At 44.8% G+C, this 23,547-nt stretch overlaps 1 protein-coding gene across 1 annotated transcript in view; it reads right to left on the bottom strand.

Moving 5' to 3' along the window:
- The window catches only part of LOC137846718 (CUGBP Elav-like family member 4), a 216,818-nt gene that overhangs the window by 148,492 nt on the left and 44,779 nt on the right, over positions 1-23,547 (bottom strand). The window contains exon 3 of the mRNA XM_068664832.1: positions 23,217-23,231. Within this exon, the coding sequence (XP_068520933.1) occupies positions 23,217-23,231 (15 nt within the window). The remainder of the gene's footprint in view (positions 1-23,216; positions 23,232-23,547) is intronic.

The raw sequence follows: 23,547 nt of genomic DNA, 5'->3' as shown, positions 1-23,547 counted from the left end.
TCACGAACCCACTGAAGGCCCTTCTCCCTGGGTTCCAGACCACCGCTGATCTGCAGACTACAGCAGTGGAAAACTGCTTTCAGCTAACAGAGACCACTGCCAGAAAGACTGCACTGGTATCCAGCCTATGTCCTTTTGTCTTAATTTCTGCTCATGACTGTTTCATATCAGCACTCACTGCTGGCCCCTCACTGGGACTATCTAATCTGCTATGCCCCTACAGCTTTCTGTGCCTTACTCTGATGAATACTTACTGCAGTCCCCTGCTTTATAATTTGAAAAATAGCATTTTGCAGAGGACTCAAAGGCAGAAGGGATAGAGAAATAAGGCAACCTTTCAATCCATTTATCAAAGTCCTTGAAGTTCACATTTCAATGAAACAATCAGAAACAGGGACCATAAAAATTGAATATGAAATCTAGGGCATTTTAAATAAATGGAAAGATTAACAACAAAGCTGACTCCCCTTGATGATAAGAGAAAATCAGTCAGGAGACCTGTTGATCCTGGATGGATCTTGTTTATTAGGAAGAGCCAATTGAATGAACCGATAGAAGAAAAACACAGAAATATAATGTTTATTAATTTCCTGTTTCTGTTTGCTTAATTGAATATTTTGCTTTGCAAAGTGCAAAAAAATGGTTCTAATATTATGCTGTAGCCAAGCGAGACCCATTTAATCACACTCAATGGGTCAGAGTCTACATTAGGCCATGTGCTGTTGAACTGCATCTGTATTCCCCTGGCAAAGGCATCGTTAGCTGGCAAAGCTCATCCTTGTGAGGAATGTTTTAACAATTCCAATTCGTGTCCATAAATTCGTGTCCATAAAGAACAATTCTGTTTGAATCCTGTCTGCCTCTGGGCCCTGCACTGGCAATTTAATTCTTGAACCACAGATGCAGTGTGTCCCAGTCTCCCCCTCATTCTAGTCAATTTATCAAGTCTTCAGAAAACACTCCTTAAATTTATGAACCTGTTTGCTTTTGTTATTCCTGACTTCTAGTTCTAACAGTTACAGGTTTTTTCTGTCTTCTTCGAGATTGATTTAACACTGCTATAGATGTTATATAGATGACTGTGAATAGCTGGGAAAGAATGTTTTAATTGCTCGTGAGTCATCAAGCTGTTTGGGAGTTTCAGAACAACTGATAATAACTGGTGACTGCTGGTGACTGTTATGAGATACTATGTGGATCCTTGGTATCTGGCCAGGGGGGCCAAGAGATTAAGAGGAAGAAAAAAGAAGCTGAAGGACGGTTGGGAGACAAGACCTGCAGAGAGTGTGCAGAGAGTGTTCCATAAACTTGGAATAGTGCCGAGTGAGTACAAAGGTGAGAGGAAGACTACGAGCCTTCAGCATGAAAGACCCCTAGAGACCCCCAGAGGAGACTGATGCGCATGCTCCAGTAGGAGGAACTGGACCCCGGAAGCTAATTATAATAATCTATTTTTTTAGAAGTAGTAATGAATATGTATTAGTCTAGGTGCATAAAAACAGCTGCTTGATGTAACTGGTGTGCGTCCTGGTGGAGCGGAGACTCCCGGTGCACCCAGAGCTGTTTGCTTACCTCTATTCCTTTATATTCTTTTAATAAATCCTATTTTTTTATTTAATCCTAATTTGAATCCTGAGCCATTTATAACATCCTGATGTTGCTGAAGACCGAGTGGCACATATGAAACACCCCATCCTCACTCAGAAATGGCAACAGTTAATGGATCAACACAACAGAAACCCCACGACTGGACCTGAGAGCTACCAGACACAGCTTCTATTTACTGCTGCCCATTAGACCATCTCTTGGCTAAGGAGAAGTTGTTTTCATGATAGTTGTCTGGCATAATTATTTTCAGGCATAGAAACATTTAAATAATGAAGCTCAGAAGGCATGACTTTTTGAGGTGAGATCTCATCGATTTAGGCGTTTGCAGCACGTGTCATGCTCTCTCAGCTTCGGGCTCAGGGGACCTTTTAAGGAGACAAATTCTCCCACGTCTGCGAGTCTGTGAGATTTCCTGCATCTTCTAGGAAGTTTGAAGCTGTTCTTCTTAGAAAAGCAATGCTGGGCAATGGGACCATAGGTCCCAGCTTCTGTTCACTAGATGTTACAGCTTCATGTTAAAATGAGGCATGAATGGAGCAAACCCACACCTCTTCTGGAGAGGGAACTGATTAAGTGTGAGGCAGACAAAGGGTGAGTAAAATTAATCTCCCCATAAGGGATTTGCAAGGGAGTCTATGGGGAATGTAAAACTACCCCATGAAAAGTTAAGTACCAAACTCATGGGCTTTGCAGAAAATCTCAGATGCTATTATTATTGTTTTCACTTAATATTGATCATAGTCTCAGAGCTGAGTGCCACCACTTTCTCCACCAACTGCAATAGTGATCTTCGTGAAAGCCACTTTGAAGTTTCTCTTTCCTTTTGTTTGTTTCTCTTTCGTTTTGTTTTTCCTGCTCTTAATTTCTCACAGATTGCTTTGGTAACCTTCACTATTAGTTTATTTCCCCCCAACTTGCTGCTGTGAGGAATGTTTTAACAATTCGTGTCCATAAAGAACAGTCCTGTCTGCCTCTGGGCCCTGCACTGGCAATTTAATTCTTGAACCACAGATGCAGTGTGTCCCAGTCTCCCCCTCATTCTAGTCAATTTATCAAGTCTTCAGAAAATACTCCTCAAATTTATGAACCTGTTTGCTTTTGTTATTCCGGACTTCTATTTCTAACAGTTACAGCCTTTTTTTGTCTTCTTCGAGATTAACTTAACACTGCTATAGGTATGACTGTCCCTGTGAATGGCTGGTGAAGAATGTTTTAATTACTGGTGAAGTGTCAATAAGAAAGTTATTTGTGTTTGTATGAAGTCTTTGATGTCTGGTGGTTTCAGAACAACTGATAACTAGTGACTGTTATGGGATACTATGCAAGCCTCTGGTATCTGGCCAGGTGGCCAAGAGATTAAGAAGAAGAAAAAAGAAGCTGAAGAACGGCTGGGAGACAAGACCTGCAGGAGATGTTCTATAAACTTGGTACGGTGCCAAAGGAGTATAAAGGGGAAGGAAGAGAAAAAAACTTGGAGAGGAAGACTACGAGCCTTCAGCATGAAAGACCCCTAGAGACCCCCAGAGGGACCACCGGAGACTGATGCGCATGCTCCAGTAGGAGGGACTGGACCCCGGAAGCTAATTATAATAACCTGTTTTTTTTTAGAAGTAGTAATGAATATGTATTAGTCTAGGAGCATAAAAATCAGCTACTTGATATAACTGGTGTGCGTCCTGGTGGAGCGGAGACTCCCGGTGCACCCAGCACTGTTTGCTTACCTCTATTCTTTTATATTCTTTTAATAAATCCTATTTTTTTATTTAATCCTAATTTGAATCCTGAGCCATTTCTAACAATTTGGGGGCTCGTCCGGGATGGCTATAGTTCCTGAATTCTGATTTAATCTAGGAGAGGCGCCCCCCCATTTGGTGGCTCCTGTTTGAATCGGATCGGGACTAATGCCATCCTGAACCTGAATAAAGGTAAGCAAAGAATTTGATTTTTTTGATTTTTTTTTGAGCTCCCTTGCTGGCTGTTTTTTGCCCGTAATTCTGCGCGCGAAGATCCGGACGAAGACGACAGAGTCGTTTGGATACTGTTTGGTTGGATTCCGGTGTCCGGGATCGAACCGGACGAAGACGACAGTCGTTTGTGGATACCGTCTGGTTCGATCCCAGACGAAGACAGCAGAGACGCTGGTGGATACCGTCTGATTGGATTCTGGACAAAGATGACTGATTCGTAAGATACCATCCGGTTGGGTAAAGGTGCGGTTGCCAGTGTTTGTGTGTGTGAGAGTGTAACTGAGACTTCTAAAGTCAGCGTGGAGGTCTTTTTGTTTTCTCACCAGTTCTAATCTCCTGTGGGGGGGCGGGGCCGGTGAAGGGAGTGATACGTGGGTGACAGGTCCTAAACCCCCTGCAAGACACTCTCACTGGGGGCAACCAAGGGCTGTGGGAATTGCCACAAGTAAAATTCCAAGATGGGTCAGATAAAATCGAAGACCAAGGACCAGGAAGAAGGGAGCAAAAAGTCCATTATGAATAATGATTAGAAATTGGAACAATAGGGGCCCCAGAAAATTAAAGAGTAAATTAAAAATGATCCAGTATTATATGATAGAATGACCAAAAGAACCCTTAAGACCCCATGTATTTTGATCCACGGAGGACAGGGTCTGTCAGGCTTTGAACATTAATAGTAGAATACCCGTGGATCCGTGTCGTGGTTTAACCCGGCCGGCAGCTAAACACCACGCAGCCGTTCGCTCACCCTCCCCCCTCCCTCTCTGGGATGGGGGAGAGAAATGGAAAGTGAAGCCCGTGAGTTGAGATAAAGACAGTTTAATAAGACAGGAAAATAATAATAACAAAAATAATAATAACAATAATAATAATAATGATACAATGGTGATAATAGGTAAGTAATAATAGTATGTACAAACAAGTGATGCACAATGCAATTGCTCACCACTCGCTGACCGATGCCCAGCCTAACCCCGAGCAGTCCGGCCCCCTCCCCCCGGCTAGCCACCCCTATATATTGTTTAGCATGACGTCAGATGGTATGGAATACCCCTTTGGCTAGTTTGGGTCACCTGTCCCGGGTCTGTCCCCTCCCAGCTCTTACTGCACCCCCAGCCTGCCCGTTGGCAGGACAGAGCAAAAGGCTGAGATGTCCTTGGCTTGATATAAGCACTGCTCTGCAACAATTAAAACATTGGGGTGTTATCAGCACTCTTCTCATCCTAAGCCAAAACACAGCATTCCACCAGCTACTAGGAAGAAAATTAATTCTGTTCTAACTGAAACCAAGACAATCCGGAAAAGAGCAAGCTGAAACATTGGAATTAGAAATTAGAGAGCAATTGATTAAGAATGAATATGTGCTACATTTGTGCCTGTGCTGCACTTATACCTCCAGATAACAGGAGCCTCTCGGACCCCGAAGAACCAGATCAAAAACAACCTCACGGTTCGGACTTTAATCAAGGGGTCTGAGATAAGGAGGCCTGTTCACAAAGGGACAGGTTATGCATATGTATAGGAATGTTCATGTATATGTAACTCTTTACTAGAGTAATTTGCCACGTTAGGCGTGCACGACTTTGGTGGGACTACCCGCCCCGTGCTGCCCAGAACTGAGTAAACATACCTACTTTACAATCTTACTGATTGTGGAGTCAGCTTTCTGTGAGTCATTCTGGTGAGCCAGGCAGGAGACACTCTGCTCGGCTGTGGGATCGGCTGCAGCGTGGACGCCCCTAGGTGCACCCTGAGTGTTTTGCTCGGAGGGGGCTCCACTCTCAGCTGCTCACCGCAGGAGCAAGGATCTCCTGAAACTGCAGACAAACGGTATGTTTTCAGCTGCTGGAGGAATACTAACTGTAGTGTTAATAATTGTATGTGTTTTTATGTATGTATTTTGTGTTGAAAGTATTTGTGTAAATGTAAGGGTTTGAAACAAAGTGTTACAAGTCACTTCACGAAGAACACAGTCAGAGACAATACTTGTTTGGTTGGTTATCATTCTAAATTATATTACTGTGGTATGAATGAGATGTGCTGGAGGCCTCCGTGTGCGATTGTGCTGTGTGAGTGAGACGCAGCGTTGCTGCAAAGCGAGTGCAGAGTTCCAATCCGTTGTTCCGTACTCTCCGCAAGGGGAGTGGGCAGAGATGAATGAAGTGCGTGACAGACTGAAAAGAAGTGCTGTTTTATCCAAGTTTTGAGTGGTGGTGCCTAATATATGGGCCCGGTGTATCTTGTGTATCTTGTGTATCCTATTTTTGCTCTTAAATGTTTTAACTGTGACAAGAAAAAGGCAGGAGCATGATCTGACTCTACTGGTGTCTGTCGTGCTTTCAGCCGTGCTTCCTGCAACATATGGGGCCCGAACAGGCAGAGGCCCGCACAGGCCGAGAGACCGGAGCGGCGACGGGAGATCGCAGCGGCGCCGGGAGACCTGGCAGAAGCCGGAACACCTGAGAGACATTGAGAAACTCCAAGCACCGACCCGGACAAAGGAAAACGCAGGAAATTGAAGTAATCGCAGTGCGACGCGGGACATCCAAGATCGAGTTGCTACGGGAGACCAGAGGCGTCAGTGGACAACGGCAGCCGACCCTCTCCATGTGGCGAGTCAGCACATAGAGGGGCAGAGATCAGGACCCTGCAGCCTGTCTGACCTAACCATGGAGGCAGCAGCAGCTGTGCTGCTTCTCTCTGGCATTCTTTTTATAAGAGGTTTATCTTGCAATGCAAAAAAGACTATTCGTCCCCAGATCGGTGTTATAACTATTACTAATGATGACTTAGCTCTATTGCGGGGCAGGAGTGCAGAGACGCAGATTACACTGCCAAATGACCACCGGCAGGCTCTGTCACAAACAGCTTCTAAGGTTGCAGCTGGCACTGCCTGCAGCCGTATAGCAGACGTTACACTCTCTTTCCTAACTAGTAATCATGTGTCTCATCCATTTGTGGTGAATGGTCAGTGGCAAAAAGAAAAGGGGGAGAGTAAGGGGTGGTGTGGTGTAAATGCCTGAAGTAACTAGGAAAGTAAAACTAACATTCACATTTTTAAGGAAAAGGTACAGCATTGAAGAGGCTTTCAGGGTAGGGCACAACTGCATTACCTGAGCATTCCCTAGGCTCCCAACCTTAGATGCTATCACGCTGGGGAAACTTGGTGTGCTAGCTCTAAGGAACACCACGGAGCGTGGAGTGGAGTGGAGACACCACGGCTAGGCTCTGTAATCAGGTGGGGCCTCGATTGTTCTTGTGCACAAAGCTGCACTTTTTGCCACCCTGAGCCAAGGACCTGTCATGTTTTGACAAATGCTGTACCCTAGTGTACTTTTTGCTCATTATAATATCATTATAATACCCAAACACACCTCCATCCCAAAAGCTACCCGCCTCCAAGGTGCGACCACCCCTCACTGAGCATGCGCTCTGAATTTCTCGGAGCCTATTACTTTAAACGGAGACGGGAAAACTTTACACCAATCATAACTAAGATATGCTTGACTAGAGCCACTCAAGCTCCACCTAAAAGATAGAAAATAATATAAATTGGCCCAAGAGAGAGGGGATGTTAGGGAAGATACCATCGTCAGGGGAGATACTATCCCGAGGACATACAACATCCTTAGGACCTCCTGATTCCTGGGATCAGTCAACGGGCTGAGCCTCTCTTCCCCCCCCATTGGGACGCCTTTGGGTGAGATACTTGCTTATAAATCTCTATAGAGTCTTTGATCCTTTTAACGCGTTTATTTCTAGGCTGCGCACCTGTAACACCTGTAACACCTGTAACACCTGTAACACCTATAACACCTGTAACACTTATAACATCTATAACATCTGTAACATCTGTAACACCTACAACACCTGTATAACATCTGTAACACCTATAACACCTGTGTATTTCATGCATACTAGCTTGCTTTTGCAGATAGTCACTATCACCGGCAATCCAAAAGAACCTGATTATCTGTTGCTGTAATAAACCATACTTGATTGCATTGTGATAGCTCTCATTAATGCAACTAGGGTGAGGGTGGTTATCCGTGATAGTTCAGTGTTCTGAATCTAACCAGACCCCCAGACGGTTAATGCGTTGTTGGTGAATGTCTGAACGGACCCCCAGGTGGTTAATACGTTTTTGGTGAATGTCTGAACGGACCCCCTGTTGCCTTCAGGGGGCAGTGGCGACCTGGTTCAGGAACGGCACGGCGACCAACCCCAGGCCGCTCGGTCCATCGGCTCACAGACACCAATGTGGTGGATGGCAAATGGCGTTTATTATTGAGTCACATGGGGTTATATACCCGAGGCCCATAGCGTCACTTCCACTTGCTTACATCACAGGCCACACACTACTGTCCATCAAGGGAGGGGCTCCACCTTTCCATACAGCGCGACATCTTCCGGCCACCAGACCCTAACTACCCACACCCCCAGACGGTTAATAAGTTTTTGGTGAATGTCCGAACGGACCCCCAGACCGTTAATGCGTTTTTGGTGAATGTCTGACTGGACCCCCAGGCGGTTAATGTGTTTTTGGTGAATGTCCGACTGGTTCAGTACTCTGAATCCAACCGGGCCCGTAACGGTTAATCAGCTACATCCCTTTAACACGACAGGCGGCAAAGACAGAAACGGTACCAGGAGGATGCCACTGACACTAACAGCATGGGTAATAGGAGTGGTATAAGTGACACAGGTGAAGAAGACGTGTGCTGAATCTGACTCTGTGTGCAACAGTGGTCAGTGTGTGCCAAACAGATGGCAGTGTGATGGGGATCCGGACTGTGAAAATGGGTCTGACGAGAGTGCTGATCTGTGTCATATGAGAACATGCCAGGTAAATGAAATCAGCTGTGGTCCTCAGTCAACCCAGTGTATCCCAGTGTCCTGGAAATGTGATGGTGAAAAAGACTGTGACAGAGATCCTGACTGTAAGGATGGAAGTGATGAAATTAACTGCCCTTCTCGGACCTGCAGGCTAGACCAGTTCAGATGTGAAGATGGGAACTATGTCCATGGAAGTAGGCAGTGCAGTGGTGTGAGAGATTGTCTGGATGGCACTGATGAAGCAAACTGTAACAATGTTATTCAGTGCTCTGGACCTGGCAAATTCAAGTGCAGAAGTGGAGAATGCATAGATATCAATAAAGTGTGTAACCAGCAGAGACACTGCAAGGACTGGGGTGATGAGCCCCTGAAGGAATGCAATATAAATAAATGTGACTGTCCAGCTGGGAAACTGTGGAGATATTGATGAATGCCAAAACCCTAGTATCTGTAGACAAATCTGTATCAACCTGAAAGATGGCTACAAAGTGACGCACTGGGTGGATGAGGGAAAGGCTGTGGATGTGGTCTACCTTGACTTCAGCAAGGCTTTTGACACCGTCTCCCACAGCATTCTCCTCAAGAAACTGGCTGCCCTAGGCTTGGACTGGCGCACGCTTCGTTGGGTTAGAAACTGGCTGGATAGCCGGGCCCAAAGAGTCGTGGTAAATGGAGTCAAGTCCAGTTGGAGGCCAGTCACTAGTGGCGTTCCCCAGGGCTCGGTGCTGGGGCCGGTCCTCTTTAATATCTTCATCGATGATCTGGACGAGGGCATTGAGTGCACCCTCAGTAAGTTTGCAGATGACACCAAGTTAGGTGCGTGTGTCGATCTGCTTGAGGGTAGGAAGTCTCTGCAGGAGGATCTGGATAGGCTGCACCGATGGGCTGAGGTTAACTGCATGAAGTTTAACAAGGGGAAGTGCCGGGTCCTGCACCTGGGGCACAATAACCCCAAGCAGAGCTACAGGCTGGGAGATGAGTGGTTGGAGAGCTGCCAGGCAGAGAAGGACCTGGGAGCGATGGTTGATAGTCGGCTGAATGTGAGCCAGCAGTGTGCTCAGGTGGCCAAGAAGGCCAACGGCATCCTGGCTTGTATCAGAAACAGTGTGGCCAGCAGGTCTAGGGAGGTGATTGTCCCCCTGTACTCGGCTCTGGTGAGGCCACACCTCGAGTACTGTGTTCAGTTTTGGGCCCCTCGCTACAAGAAGGACATCGAGGTGCTTGAGCGGGTCCAGAGAAGGGCGACAAGGGTGAGGGGCCTGGAGAACAAGTCCTACGAGGAGCGGCTGAGGGAGCTGGGCTTGTTCAGCCTGGAGAAAAGGAGGCTCAGGGGCGACCTTATTGCTCTCTACAGATACCTTAAAGGAGGCTGTAGAGAGGTGGGGGTTGGCCTGTTCTCCCACGTGCCTGGTGACAGGACGAGGGGGAATGGGCTAAAGTTGTGCCAGGGGAGTTTTAGGCTGGATGTTAGGAAGAACTTCTTTATCGAAAGGGTTGTTAGACATTGGAACAGGCTGCCCAGGGAAGTGGTGGAGTCACCATCCCTGGAAGTCTTTAAAAGACGTTTAGATGTAGAGCTTAGGGATATGGTTTAGTGGGGACTGTTAGTGTTAGGTCAGAGGTTGGACTCGATGATCTTGAGGTCTCTTCCAACCTAGAAATTCTGTGTGATTCTGTGTGATTCTATGTGATCTTTTTGGACTTCTGCAAGGCTTTTGACACAGTTTTCCATAGGATCCTACTGGACAAAATGTCCAGCATACAACTTAACAAAAACATCATCCGATGGGTGAGCAATTGGCTGACGGGCAGGGCTCAAAGGGTTGTGGTAAATGGGGCCACATCAGGCTGGCGGATGGTCACTAGTGGGGTCCCTCAAGGCTCCATTTTAGGGCAGTCCTCTTCAATGTTTTTACAAATGATTTGGATGTAGGACTAGAAGGTGTTTTGAGCAAATTTGCCAACGACACCAAACTTGGAGGAGTTGTGAACTCAGCTGAGGGTGGAAAGGCCTTGCAAAGAGATCTGGACAGATTGGACAGCTGGGCAATCACCAACCGCATGAAGTTTAACAAGAGCAAGTGCTGGGTCCTGCACCTGGGACGGGGCAACCCTGGCTATACGTACAGACTGGGTGACGAGACGCTGGAGAGCAGCCCCACAGAGAGGGACCTGGGGGTTGTGGTTGACAGCAAGTTGAATATGAGCCAACAGTGGGCCCTGGCAGCCAGGAGGGCCTACCGTACCCTGGGGTGCATCAAGCACGGCATCGCTAGTAGATCAAGGGAGGTGATTGTCCCCCTCTACTCAGCCACTGGTGCGGCCTCACCTTGAGTACTGTGTGCAGTTCTGGGCACCACAGTACAAAAAGGATGTAAAAATGTTGGAGAGTGTCCATAGGAGGGCAATGAAGATGGTGAAGGGCCTAGAGGGGAAGACATATGAGGAGCGGCTGAGGTCACTGGGCCTGTTCAGCCTGGAGAAGAGGAGGCTGAAGGGAAACCTCATCACGGTCTACAACTTCCTTGCGAGGGGGAGTGGAGGGACAGGTGACCTGTTCTTCTTAATCACCAGTGACAGGACCCACAGGAACGGTGTCAAGCTGAGGCAGGGGAGGTTTAGGCTGGACATCAAGAAAAGGTTCTTCACCGAGAGGGTGGTCGCACACTGGAACAGGCTCCCCAGTGAAGTAGTCACTGAACCAAGCCTGTCTGAATTTAAGAAGTGTTTGGACTGTGCACTTAGTCACATGGTCTAAACTTTTGGGTAGACTTTTGGGTAGGAGTTGGACTTGATGATCCTTATGGGTGCCTTCCAACTCAGGATATTCTATGATTCTATGATTACAGATTGTACAGTATTTCCAGCAAAATACTTTGAAATCAGAGAGCACCTTGTGTGTGAGGGACATGGAACTCTTTACCATCAAGGAGGCAATGCAGAAAAGAAAGCAAGAAGCTTTTAACCCCTGTCAGTCATCTGTCTGCTTCTCAAACCAAGGCCCAGAAAATCTCCCCTATTAGCTGATGGGATACCTTTGCCATGACATAGTCCTGACAGATCCTCACTCCCCCAGCACTGAAGAACTTGATTGTATGTGTTTGTGTTTGTGTGTGTGTGTGTGTGTGTGTGTGTGCGTGCATTTAAACCCAGGCAGTTACAAGCAAAATGTTACCACATACTCAGCATTACTTTGATAACCAAATAACAACCCGCCAAAAAAACTTGTATTAAGGTCCTACTAATCCCCTACTTCCCTACCCTGAGCTGCAGAAGAAGTTATTTGATTTGGCACACGGTAGAAAGGAGTTTTCTCTGCTAGAAATTGTTCCACAAGGACTAGCTGTTTCTGAGTCTTAGAGGGAGACAAAATATCTATTGCATAGGATGAAAGCTAACATCTAATTCAGGAAAACTGGCAAGGAACTGGTTTGGTGTTAGGCTATCTTAAAACTGCCTTCTGCTTCTTCCAGAACACCTGGTGCTACTGAAAAGCTTGATCCTAACCAGGCTACTAGATTTAATTCCTATCTTCTTTATTCAGTGTTGCTTTAACTGTTTCACATAGTGTGCCCACCTTCATTTCTCTTCTGATATGTTTCTGCAACGTCACTGAGCACACATGCTCTGAAAAGGAATCCAGTTCTGTTGGAGGTGTCAGCTCCTGGTTCTTGCCAAGCAAAGGACAAGGTACCCTGAAGTATCTGCATGCTCGGGAAACCTAAAGCCATGAACTTCTGCACATCATCTGGCGTCAAATGCAAACAAACACAGAGTTTAGTGAGGCATGATTAAAGCAGGAAATGGAGTAAGGAAAAGAAGGAAAGCGAGAGAGAGACAAAAATAAAAGAATGAATGTGCAGGGAGGAAAGCTTGCAGCACTCGATCCTTCATTTCCCTTTAGTACAGTGACAAAGCAGCACAACAGTGTCTGTGGCTGATAAAGTGGACGTACAGAGCCAGGTCAGAGAACAACTGGAGCTTTAATCCCCTTGCTGTTCTTCTGGTCCATTTATTCAGGGTCAGGCTCTGCACAGGCTGAGAGCAAGATCTAGGCAAGAGCAGGAGTTCCTGGGTCTCCCCGCATTTAGTATTCTGTTAGCTGTGCAGAGTAGGTGATACCCTCTAGCAAACTAGAAAACTTCATTTTTTTCAAGAGACTGAAGAAAAGCTAGGGTATTTTGAAACATATTGATTTTCTGTGTTTTTCCTGAATTGTATACTCACCCCCACTGACTTCTGGGGTCCCTGGGGTGCAGGAGTCTGCAGAGAAGCCAGGCCTTCAGAGTGGGCGTTGAAGACCACAGAAGTAACAGCTATGTGGCAGGGCTCAAGCACATGACTTCATAACCCCATGGCCAGGCTGAGATGCTCTTGTCTTTGGCGGACACTGTGCTGAATGCAACAGAAACCTGTGATGCAGGCTTGTTGGCATGGTTTCAACTTAAAGCAAGGCAGACCATATATAAAAAAATGAGACAACCTCAGTTCTGTCCCTGGATCTAATATTGCAGGGTCCCCAGTCTATGTCGAAGGGCTGGGACAGAGGGCCTTCTGTAGATTGAGAATAAATTCAGGCATACCTGAATCATCTCAGGTATTGTACCTTATTTCACCACATGTACGTACACACTGACATGGGCTTCTGCCATCTTGCATATGCACTGATGGGTTTACATACATTGCAGCACCCTAGTTTCTGTTCTACAGATCTGGCAAGATGCACTGGATGAAGGCAATTTCTCCTCTCGATTTGGAGGGCCAGAACCAATTAGCATAGCCCTTCCCACCTCCTGGAGGGCAGGATGGGGTGTAATGTAGTCAAGGAGTGATCTTGCCATGCAGTATCAGTATCATTGGAGGTGACACAGCTGAGCCCCTGATGAGATGTTTGCTGACGTGTCAAGGAGGATTATGGCATGCTTCCCTACATGCCCAGGTGGACTGTGGGTCTGCCAAAGGAGATGGGGAGCTCGTAACATTTGGTAATATGGCATTTAAGATGAAAAGGAGTGAGCTGAGGCAGAACAAGACAAATTAATGTGGGATGATAACTGCCTTAAGGAGCATCAGATGTCCAGAGAAAATCAAAAGAATTCTTCTCCCCGTCTCCAGTGCAAATTTATATATATATGTACTTATATATATATGCATACATACATCTGTGTGTGAGTGTGCATATAAAGGTAGATTGTCAGTTGGTACTCTGAAGTAGACAAGGTATATGAAGATGCTTAGATACATGTATATGCTACTTGTTTGCTTCCTGCCATGAGTTGAACACACTGGCTTCAAGTCACATTTGTATATAGCTGTGTGCACGTGTAAATATTCTTTTCACTCTTTCACAGATCTAGGAGACAGAAATTTTGCAAAGGTGACTAGAATGAATGGCAAACATTAGGAAGAAAGCTTGTGTGTATGGATGTGGAAGTTATCTGGAGGTGTATCTATAACCACCAAGAGATGGAAGAATTGAATGATGTGATTCATAGGGCTTTAACTGCATGTAAGAGGAAAATTAAGGAAGAAAAATTCTGCTGAATGGCTTCTTTGCACTGAATTCCGAAGATGGGAAAGTTATCTTAAAAGAAAGTAGGTGAAAATACCACAATTTAAGAACTTTAGACACAATAAAACTAAAGTGCACAATTATAGAATAGCTCAGATAAGCAGAGATAAGAACTGCTAAATGCATATGAGTTTTGTGTTATCAAGTCCTGACACTCTTAGATGCTGATTTACAGAATCACAGAATCACAGAATTGTCTAGGTTGGAAGAGACCTCAAGATCATTGAGTCCAACCTCTGACCTAACACTAACCAGTCCTCCACTAAACCATATCACTAAGCTCTACATCTAAACATCTTTAGATGTAATCTAAGTGTCTACTTATCTACTTATCTACTTATCTAAGAAAGGTTGGGAAAACTGCTCTGGGCAAGTGCCCATCTCCTTCAACTAAGTGTAAAGTAAGTTCAAGCGACCACTTTAGACTTAAGCAGTTAATATTCAGATGGCTAAATTTAGAAGAGCTGAATCCCACCCATGGCATATAAATTAAACACACATAGTCTTTGATCCTTAACTGTGCCTGCAGATATGTTATAATGGAAGTGGTACAGATATATATCATAGTTTATCTGACCAATCACAAACAACCAACACAGTTGGAACAACCAATATCAAATAAACACAGATTTTCTTTGTGATAAAATCTACAGAGGTAAAATAAAATAATCTCAAAAGATGCGACTTAATCTAAAATTACCGTTCAACGGACCCATAATCTTCTTGTACTTAGTACATGAGAAGGAAAACAAGTCAAAAGGAACTGGGAAAAGTCAAAAGGAACTGGGAAAAGCTACTATTTGCAAAGTATTCCACCATTAACACAATATGAAACTGCTACCTACAAAACAACTTCCTTAGACAAAAAGTAAAAGCATTCAAAAACATGGTAACAGCCAGTAAGACTCTGCTGCTCCTGAGGGTTCAAGATATTTTAGAGAAATAATATTTTGCACATATGCAGCAGGTTTCACCTGAAGTTCTCAAAGCACTTTGTAAATATATATGCGTTAATTAATCTTCACAGCAGCTCTATGAGGTAATCCCTGTAAATATAATTATCTTGATTTTACAGATGGTGAACTTCAGACTCAGAGCACTGAAATAACTCCCCCAAGTTCACATCATGAATCAGCAACACTAGTGACTGGAATCCAGCAGTTTCACTGCCACTTCCCTTTGCTATCACAGATGACAAAAGTCCCTCTGCTTATGGTAACACACGGAAGAAAGGGCTTCTTTGGGGCTTCACAATTTCTTGTTCGTAAACATTTTCAAGCCTTTCAATAGGGGACATAATAAACGTACAAACTGACATTCATTATTAATGTGCTCATTAGCATCTGCATTATTACCACTGGAGGAACGTTATCAATAGATGGTGCTTGGTAGCAAGTCAGATCCTATCCCTACTACCTAATATGGCCAATTCTGGTGTCTGTTTGCTGCTTAAAAGGACAATTTCCTTAATAAGCAGTTCCTAAGAAGGCTCAGACAGCAATCACACTTCCTGCATGTCTTTTGTCTTCATTTAGTGTGACATTCTTGTTGTATCTTGTAAATAATCCATGGTTGTCTCCACTGGGGAGAAACACAGTTTGATATAATGTCAGCCTGAACTGAAACTGAGAAAGCTGAGCTTGCCGTGAAGGGGAGGATCTCTCAAGCACCCACATATGGAATCTTCAGCCTACCCTTACCTTAATAAAAAGCCAACCTGCGAGCATCTAAATGGCAGTGAACAAAAGGGGATGACATACGGGAAACAGGGGTGGTAGTCAGTGGTAACACCTCTGTACGGTGGAGGGGCATAGGCTGCCAAGGAGTGTCTGCACAGGCACCTGGTGGTCTCCTTTTTCCTTAAAATAATAACAGTACTTCATATTGTTATAAATGAAGTCTCAACTCAATCTGAATTTTGTAATATTTATAAAAGGAATATTTATAAAAGGTATAAAAGGCAAGAATATTTATAAAAGGCAAGAATATTTATAAAAGGTATAAAAGGCAAGAAAACAGTGCTGGGTGTGCAGGGAGTCTACGCTTCACCAACACGTACACACGAACATCAGACATTATAAAAATACAGAACATTGCTTTTACACACTAAACCCGACTATGCCTATACAATCAGAAAAGGTAACAAACAATCCTTTAAGTTCCATGACTTAACAGTCTCCATTTTCCATTCCTTTTGAACAATATGTCTCGCTTCAAATTGTCAAGCAACTCGGCCTTCGGGCCTTATGTATCCCCTTCTTCCCGGATCGAAGAAAAGCATATCCGTCTCGTTTTCAAGGCCAATAGGCCTTGAAATGTAATGTATATATATAATGTATTTATAAAGAGCAATAAGGTCGCCCCGAGCCTCCTCTTCTCCAGACTGAAGAAACCCAGCTCCCTCAGCCACTCCTCGTAGGACTTGTTCTCCAGACCCCTCACTAGCTTCATCGCCCTTCTCTGGACACTCTCTCTCTCGAGAGTCCTTCTCTGGACTCTCTCTCATGTTCTTCATGTAGCGAGGGGCCCAAAACTGAACACAGTACTCGAGGTGCGGCCTCACCAGAGCCGAGTACAGGGAGACAATTACTTCCCTAGCCCTGCTGGCCACACTGCTTCTTATACAAGCCAGGATTCTGTTGGCCTTCTTGGCCACCTGAGCACACTGCTGGCTCATATTCAGCCAACCATCAACCAATACTCCCAGGTCCTTCTCTGCCAGGCATCTTTCCAAACACTCATCTCCCAGCCTGTAGCTCTGCTTGGGGTTATTACGCCCCAGGTGCAAGACCCGGCACTTGGCCTTGTTGAACTTCATACAGTTGATCTTAGCCCATCGATCCAGCCTATCCAGATCCTCCTGCAGAGCCTTCCTACCCTCAAGCAGATCAACACACACACCTAACTGAGGGTGCACTCGATCCCCTCATCCAGATCATCAATAAAGATCTTAAAGAAGACTGGCCCCAGTACCGAGCCCTGGGGAACACCACTAGTGACTGGCCTCCAACTGGAATTGACTCCATTTACAACAATGCTTTGGGCCCGGCTATCCAGCCAGTTTTTAACACAACAAAGCATACGCAAGTCCAAGCCACTAGCAGACAGTTTCTTGAGGAGAATGCTGTGGGAGACGGTGTCAAAAACCTTGATGAAGTCAAGGTAGACCACATCCACAGACTTTCCCTAAAGCAACCAAGCACGTCACTTTGTCACAGAAAGAGATCAGGTTCGTCAAGCAGGACCTGCCTTTCATAAACCCATGCTGACTGGGCCTGATCACCTGCTTGCCCTGCAAGTGCCGCGTGATGACACTCAAGATAATCTGCTCCATGAGCCTCCCTTGCACTGAGGTCAAACTGACAGGCCTATAGTTCCTCGGGTCTGCTCTCCGGCCCTTGTAGATGGGCGTCACGTTTGCTAGCTGCCAGTCGAGTGTGACCTCTCCCGATAGCCAGGACTGTTGATAAATGATGGAAAGCAGCTTGGCCAGCTCCTCCACCAGTTCTCTCAGTATTTTCGGGTGGATCCCATCCAGCCCCATCAACTTGTGTACATCCAAGTGCCGTAGCAGGTCGCCAACCATTTCCTCGTGGATAGTGAGGGCCACATTCTGCTCCCCATCCCCTTCCACCAGCTCAGGGTACTGGGTATCCAGAGAACAACTGGTCTTGCCACTAAAGACTGAGGCAAAGAAGGCATTAAGCACCTCAGCCTTTTCCTCATCTCTTGTAACTAAGTTTCCCCCCGCATCCAGTAAAGGATGGAGATTCTCCTTAGTCCTCCTTTTTGTGTTGATGTATTTATAAAAACATTTTTTGTTATCTTTAACGGCAGTAGCCAGATTGAGCTCCAGATGAGCTTTGGCCTTTCTAATTTTGTCCCTGCACAGCCTCGCAACATCTTTATAGTCCTCCTGAGTGGCCTGCCCTCTTTTGCAAAGAGTATAAATCCTCTTTTTTCTCCTAAGCTCAAGCCACAGTTCTCTGTTGAGCCAGGCTGGTCTTCTTCCATGCCGGCTCATCTTTGGGTACGTGGGGACAGACCGCTCCTGAGCCATTAATATTTTCTTCTTGAAGAGCGCCCAGCCTTCCTGGACTCCTCTGCCCTTCAGAACCACCTCCCAAGGGACTCTACCAACCAGTGTCCTGAACAGTTCAAAGTCGGCCCTACAGAAGTCCAATACAGCAGTTTTACTGGTCCCCTTCCTGGCTTCTCCAAGAATGAAGAACTCTACCATTTCATGGTCACTCTGCCCAAGACAGTTTCCAACCACAACATCTCCCAGCAGCCTTTCCCTGTTTGTGAAGAGAAGATCTAGCGGGGTACCTCCCCTGGTAGGCTCACTAACCTGCTGCATCAGGAAGCTATCTTCTACACTCTCCAGAAACCTCTTAGACTGCTTTCTCTGGGCTGTGTTGTGCTTCCAGGATATATCTGGGAAGTTGAAGTCCCCCACAAGAACGAGCGCTGACAATTTCGCAATTTTTGTCCTCTGCCTGTAGAACTCCTCATTCGTCTCCTTATCCTGGTTCAGCAGTCTATAACAGACCAGGATGCTTGCCTTGTTGGCCTTCCCGCCTATTCTAACCCATAGGGAGTCAGGGACCTTGCACTTGGCTGTGTTGATCCGTGTTGAAGGGAGGGTAAGAGGTTAGACCCTGGTGACTGCAGCCATATTGTGGTTTGGAAATAGCATCCCAAGTGCCAAATGTTGGAACTTCACTTTAATGTTTAATTTCATGTTTAATTTTTAAAATTTTATTTGATCATTACCATAAACATTAAACAATATTTCCTGTTCAAATATGAATAGGCTGCATTATTTGATTGAAATGAGTGTTGAGATGGCTAACACATTTTATTACAGCCATAGAATTTTACTGTTATTTCCCCTCCAGCCGCTGTTGTTCCAGGGAACTCGAAGGGATTCATTTTTCAGTAGAACGGGCTCTGTCCGATGGCACGGTGTGGTACACAAGCTTGCCAAGAAGTGTCTTGCATCTTAGCCTGGGGATACTGCTGCTGGTAGTTTTATAGTAGTGATGAGTAGCTGTTATGGTTTAATGTCCATACAGGGACCTCTGAAATGCTCTTCACTGTCTATCTCCCCTCTACCTAACATCTCTCGTTTGCTATTAAAATGCCAGCTCCCATCTTTGGTTATCTGCTGATAACATCCCCTAACACTCAGTAATTGAATTTTTTAGACAAGTATCTTGTTGTTTTCTCCCATGTTGCCCCTTCATGCATGGTAGGAGCTCCTTAAAGAGAGCTGCAATCCCATCTCGGGATGTTCCCTGAAATTCCTCTAAAATGTGTCCCCCTTGCTATGATTCTCACATACAGTTTTGACAACAGTAAGACTGTACATGCTTTGAAACCACTTCTCTTCTTGCTATGAAACTTGTCTCACTGTTTACTCTCTTTTCTGTTTTTGTTTCTCTGTGTTCTTCTCTCTTCCTGTCCTTAAGATGTGGAAAGTTTGGAGCTTTTTCTGCTCTCTGTAAAAGCACTTGCATGGTACAGTGCTTCCCCACGACATGCCTTTCTCAGCCCAATCTTAATTACGATGAATTGGAAAACAAGAATTTCATTTAGCAGAAAACGTCAAGGCTTTGTGCATTATTTCGATTCTGGACCATGACCTTTCCCAAATGCATGGGTTGACATCATCACCCTTCCTGACCTAAAATTCCCATGAGCTCCGCTGTTAGGACAACTCAACTGCACAGGTGTCTTCCATGTCATCAGAGCATGGCTTATATGCTGAAGCACCTGCTGTTGCAAAAAAAGTCCATCTTGGAAAGTCCACCTCAGAAACTTATCCAGTAAAAGTTTCATCAAGTTTACTACTTTTGTGTCCAGAGTCTGAATCATGAAAAATTAACATTTTTGCCTGAAAAAAAAATTGTCTCCCTCAGCACTCATTTTGTATATAATAACCATCTAATAAAGTAGCTTTCTATCCGGCTGTTTCAATTCAGACCAATTTTTGCTGGCAGAGAACAGTGGGAAATGGAACTGGACGTCTTTCAGATTAACAGATGACAAGAAGCTAGTTACAGGTCCTCAAATTCAGAATTTCCTGAAGTTAAAGGGAATGTCTGCATTTCTCCTTCATGGAGGGGAATTATATCCAAAAGGAGGCATTTTTCTCCCCTAACATTTGTTTTCTAGGAATTTACTTAAAACTAGCTGGCCAGACTCTACAAGATATGCGGGGAGATGCCAGTGAATTTCCATAGAATGATTCATCCTCACTTGTCTTAGGAGTGAATTAAACACCCTGTGGGAATACCCATCTGCTTCTTCATTGACTGGCGAAACATCTCAGATAACCAGCTTGGAATAATCACCTAACCTTCACAAGACAGAAGATAAGGGAGATGAACCCTCCCCACAACCTACTTGCCCATACTACTTGGCAAGAATAAGACCAGAATTCTGCTCTCCTGATTTCCAGACGTGTTCTGCTGTCTGACCAACTGTGACCTCAGTAGTGGCTATACCTTTCCCTTAGGAAAAAAACAGAGTCTATAACATTTCCAAACACATACTTTGTAGCATCTTCCCTTCAGTACCATCCCCATTTCTGATTGCTCTGAGGTCTTCAATGTACGTACATTTTGGTGCATCCACATTCTTCTGTCCACAGACAGAAGCAAGTTCTGAGCAAGCAGACTGAGGACAAGTGTCAGGGAGCACTATGAGGATGACTCACAGCAATCAGAGGGGAAAAAGACTTCTTAGGTTATGTTACCCATTAAAAACATAGGACATTTCCCAGCCCAACATTCCATAACAATTTGCCTATCCTCATGTTAAGTTGCCCAAATTACAAGTTACATGTCCTCCCCTTGGGACCCACCTCCATGATCTATGAAGATTCATCATGAGGACTTTCTTCCTTGTACCCAGTAAAAATCCCCCTTTTGCTTGAATTTCTCCACCACTGCAGGGTTTCTACTACTTCCTGGGAGAGATTATGTAGCCCTCTAAACTGTCTTATTACAGAAGTTTGATCGCACACATCCTGTACAATATTGCGTTTGCCACCCATGAAAGCCACAGATGCAACAGCAAATGCTTGCAGCAAAAACAATGTAACCTGCTGAGTCTCTGAAGATACTATATGTTGATAACAAATAAATATGATTTATCACATGAAGTGAGACAAAAAAAAAACCACAAACCAAACCAAAACAAACAGAGCTGAGACCCTGTGAAGGCTTAAAGCAGGTATCTACCCATGCACCTACGAATTCCTTGCACAAGATGTGGTCTCTCTAATAGCTGTTGTTAGAGCACTGAGATGGTGAGATGGTCACCTTTCTGTGGGAGGGTGAACCAGAGAAAATCACTGCAAGTCCTTTCCAGCAGCAAGACAGAGTACATAGCCCACATGATTGTGCTGTTGCTGTCTTCTAGATGGATATATACAATATGCACTTACATGGTAGTCCACATCGACAAAAATAGGCTTTAATTGTATTTGATAATCAAATCTGCTGCTCCACTCAGGTACTGTACAGGTGGCAATTCAGAATGAATATAATAAATAGGCTCATTTTTTTTTAGCGCTCTCCTTGATTTTCCCCTAAACCCAATGCAAAATACAGTAAGTTTATATGATCCGGGAGGCATTCCCAGAGCCAAGATGTTTATATTAATAAAATAATACTAGAAATGGGATTATGTTAATGGCAATCAGTCCCGCTTGCATTCTTCTCTTCCATCTTATGAGTAATATTTGAAAAAGAACAGATTTCCCTCTCCCTCTTTCCCTCTCCATTCCTCCCTGCTTTCTCCGTGTCTATTACAAGGATTTTAATAGAAAGACATTCAAATTGTAACACTTAGCAGCCCATGAGAATCAATTATTATTTTTTTCAGTTGCTGGTTACCATATTATTTTGTATAATTGTTGATGTCTGTTGTCTAAATTATCTCACCCAAAAAGTGTTCACATACATGTTGAAAAATATGACTAACAATAATAATAATAAAAAAGTCTAACAACCCTTCACAACCCAGATGCAACCCTGAGGGAAGGAAAACACTAAACAAAAGAAAAAATACTAATACTAATACTAATACTAATAGCACAGCCCATCTAGCTAATTCATCTGCCTGGTAAGTGCGTGTGTGTGGTGGATCAGATAAGCTTAACGGCAGCTGATGGGGGTTGGGGCTTTGCACACACTCTGAAAGGGTTTTGATGTTTGCAATTATTTGCCCACGCTTTGACATAGCAAACAATGAAAGACTACAATTAGACAACTATTATTCCTAACTGCTGATACCAATGATGTCCATACAAATGCAGCTCACTTTGTCATTACATTATTCATATTTGAGGTAGGATCATAGAATCATAGAATCATAGAATATCCCTAGTTGGAAGGGACCCATAAGGATCATTGAGTCCAACTCCTGCCACCACACAGGTCTACTCAAAATTTTAGACCATGTGACTAAGTGTACAGTCCAAACGCTTCTTAAATTCAGACAGTAGTCACTGCACCAAGCCTGTCTGAATTTAAGTGGTGCATTTGTGTATATGAGTTTGTGAAAGGAGAGGGGTGGCAGCTGCTGTTTGTATTTGTGGCACTGTATAAATTACCCAGATTTATGCACACTGTCTCTGAAATCTATATTCAAGCACACAGTCATGTACATGGTTTCCCTGCCTGTACCTGCAGACTTGCACGCACTGAGATGCAGCAGCATCTCGGGATGGTATGGCGCAGTGCTCCTGCTCTGACACTTCTGGCTTTGGGATGAAGCCTGGGATCGGTCTGTGGGAGACAGGGAGGTAATGTCCTGTCCTTAGCTTGTGTCTTTGCAGGCTCTCTCATTCTTTGCACCTCATTTCCCCTGCACTGCTGTCTGCTGAGCAGTGGTTTCTGAATATGCTCTTCTTACAGAAGATTTTTAAACCAGCAGAATATTAGGACAGAAGATTTTTTAACTGATATTTAAACTAAAGTGCTTAACTCTGCTCAGCAGACACATCCCATTGCTGTTTGGGACATAACTAAATGTGGGGAATTATTCTGGAATCATTAATTTCTAATAACTAATATTAATGAGGTTTAGTAATAGGAGAAAGTAATAGCTAGCAAGAATACCCAAAGTCGATTAATCTAATTTGGGCTACAGCAGTCTGCCTGAAAAAAAGAGCATCCAGACAGGGAATTAATTAAGGAAACAACCCGAAGTATCAGTACAGGCTGGGGGATGACCTGCTGGGGAGGAACTCTGAGGAGAAGGACCTGGGGGTCCTGATGGACGACAGGTTGGCCATGAGCCAGCAGTGTGCCCTCGTGGCCAAGAGGGCCAATGGGATCCTGGCATGCATTAAAAGGAACATGGCCAGCAGGTCAAGGGAGGTGATCCTCCCCCTCTACTCTGCCCTGGGCAGGCCTCACCTGGAGTACTGTGTCCAGTCCTGGGCTCCCCGGTACAAGAAAGACAGGGATCTCCTGGAAAGAGTCCAGCGGAGGGCCACCAAGATGATACGGGGCCTGGAGCATCTTCTCTAAGAAGAAAGGCTGAGAG

Source organism: Anas acuta, chromosome W (assembly GCF_963932015.1).
Source record: "Anas acuta chromosome W, bAnaAcu1.1, whole genome shotgun sequence".
Taxonomy (NCBI): domain Eukaryota; kingdom Metazoa; phylum Chordata; class Aves; order Anseriformes; family Anatidae; genus Anas; species Anas acuta.
This window is presented reverse-complemented; position numbering and strand designations above follow the sequence as displayed.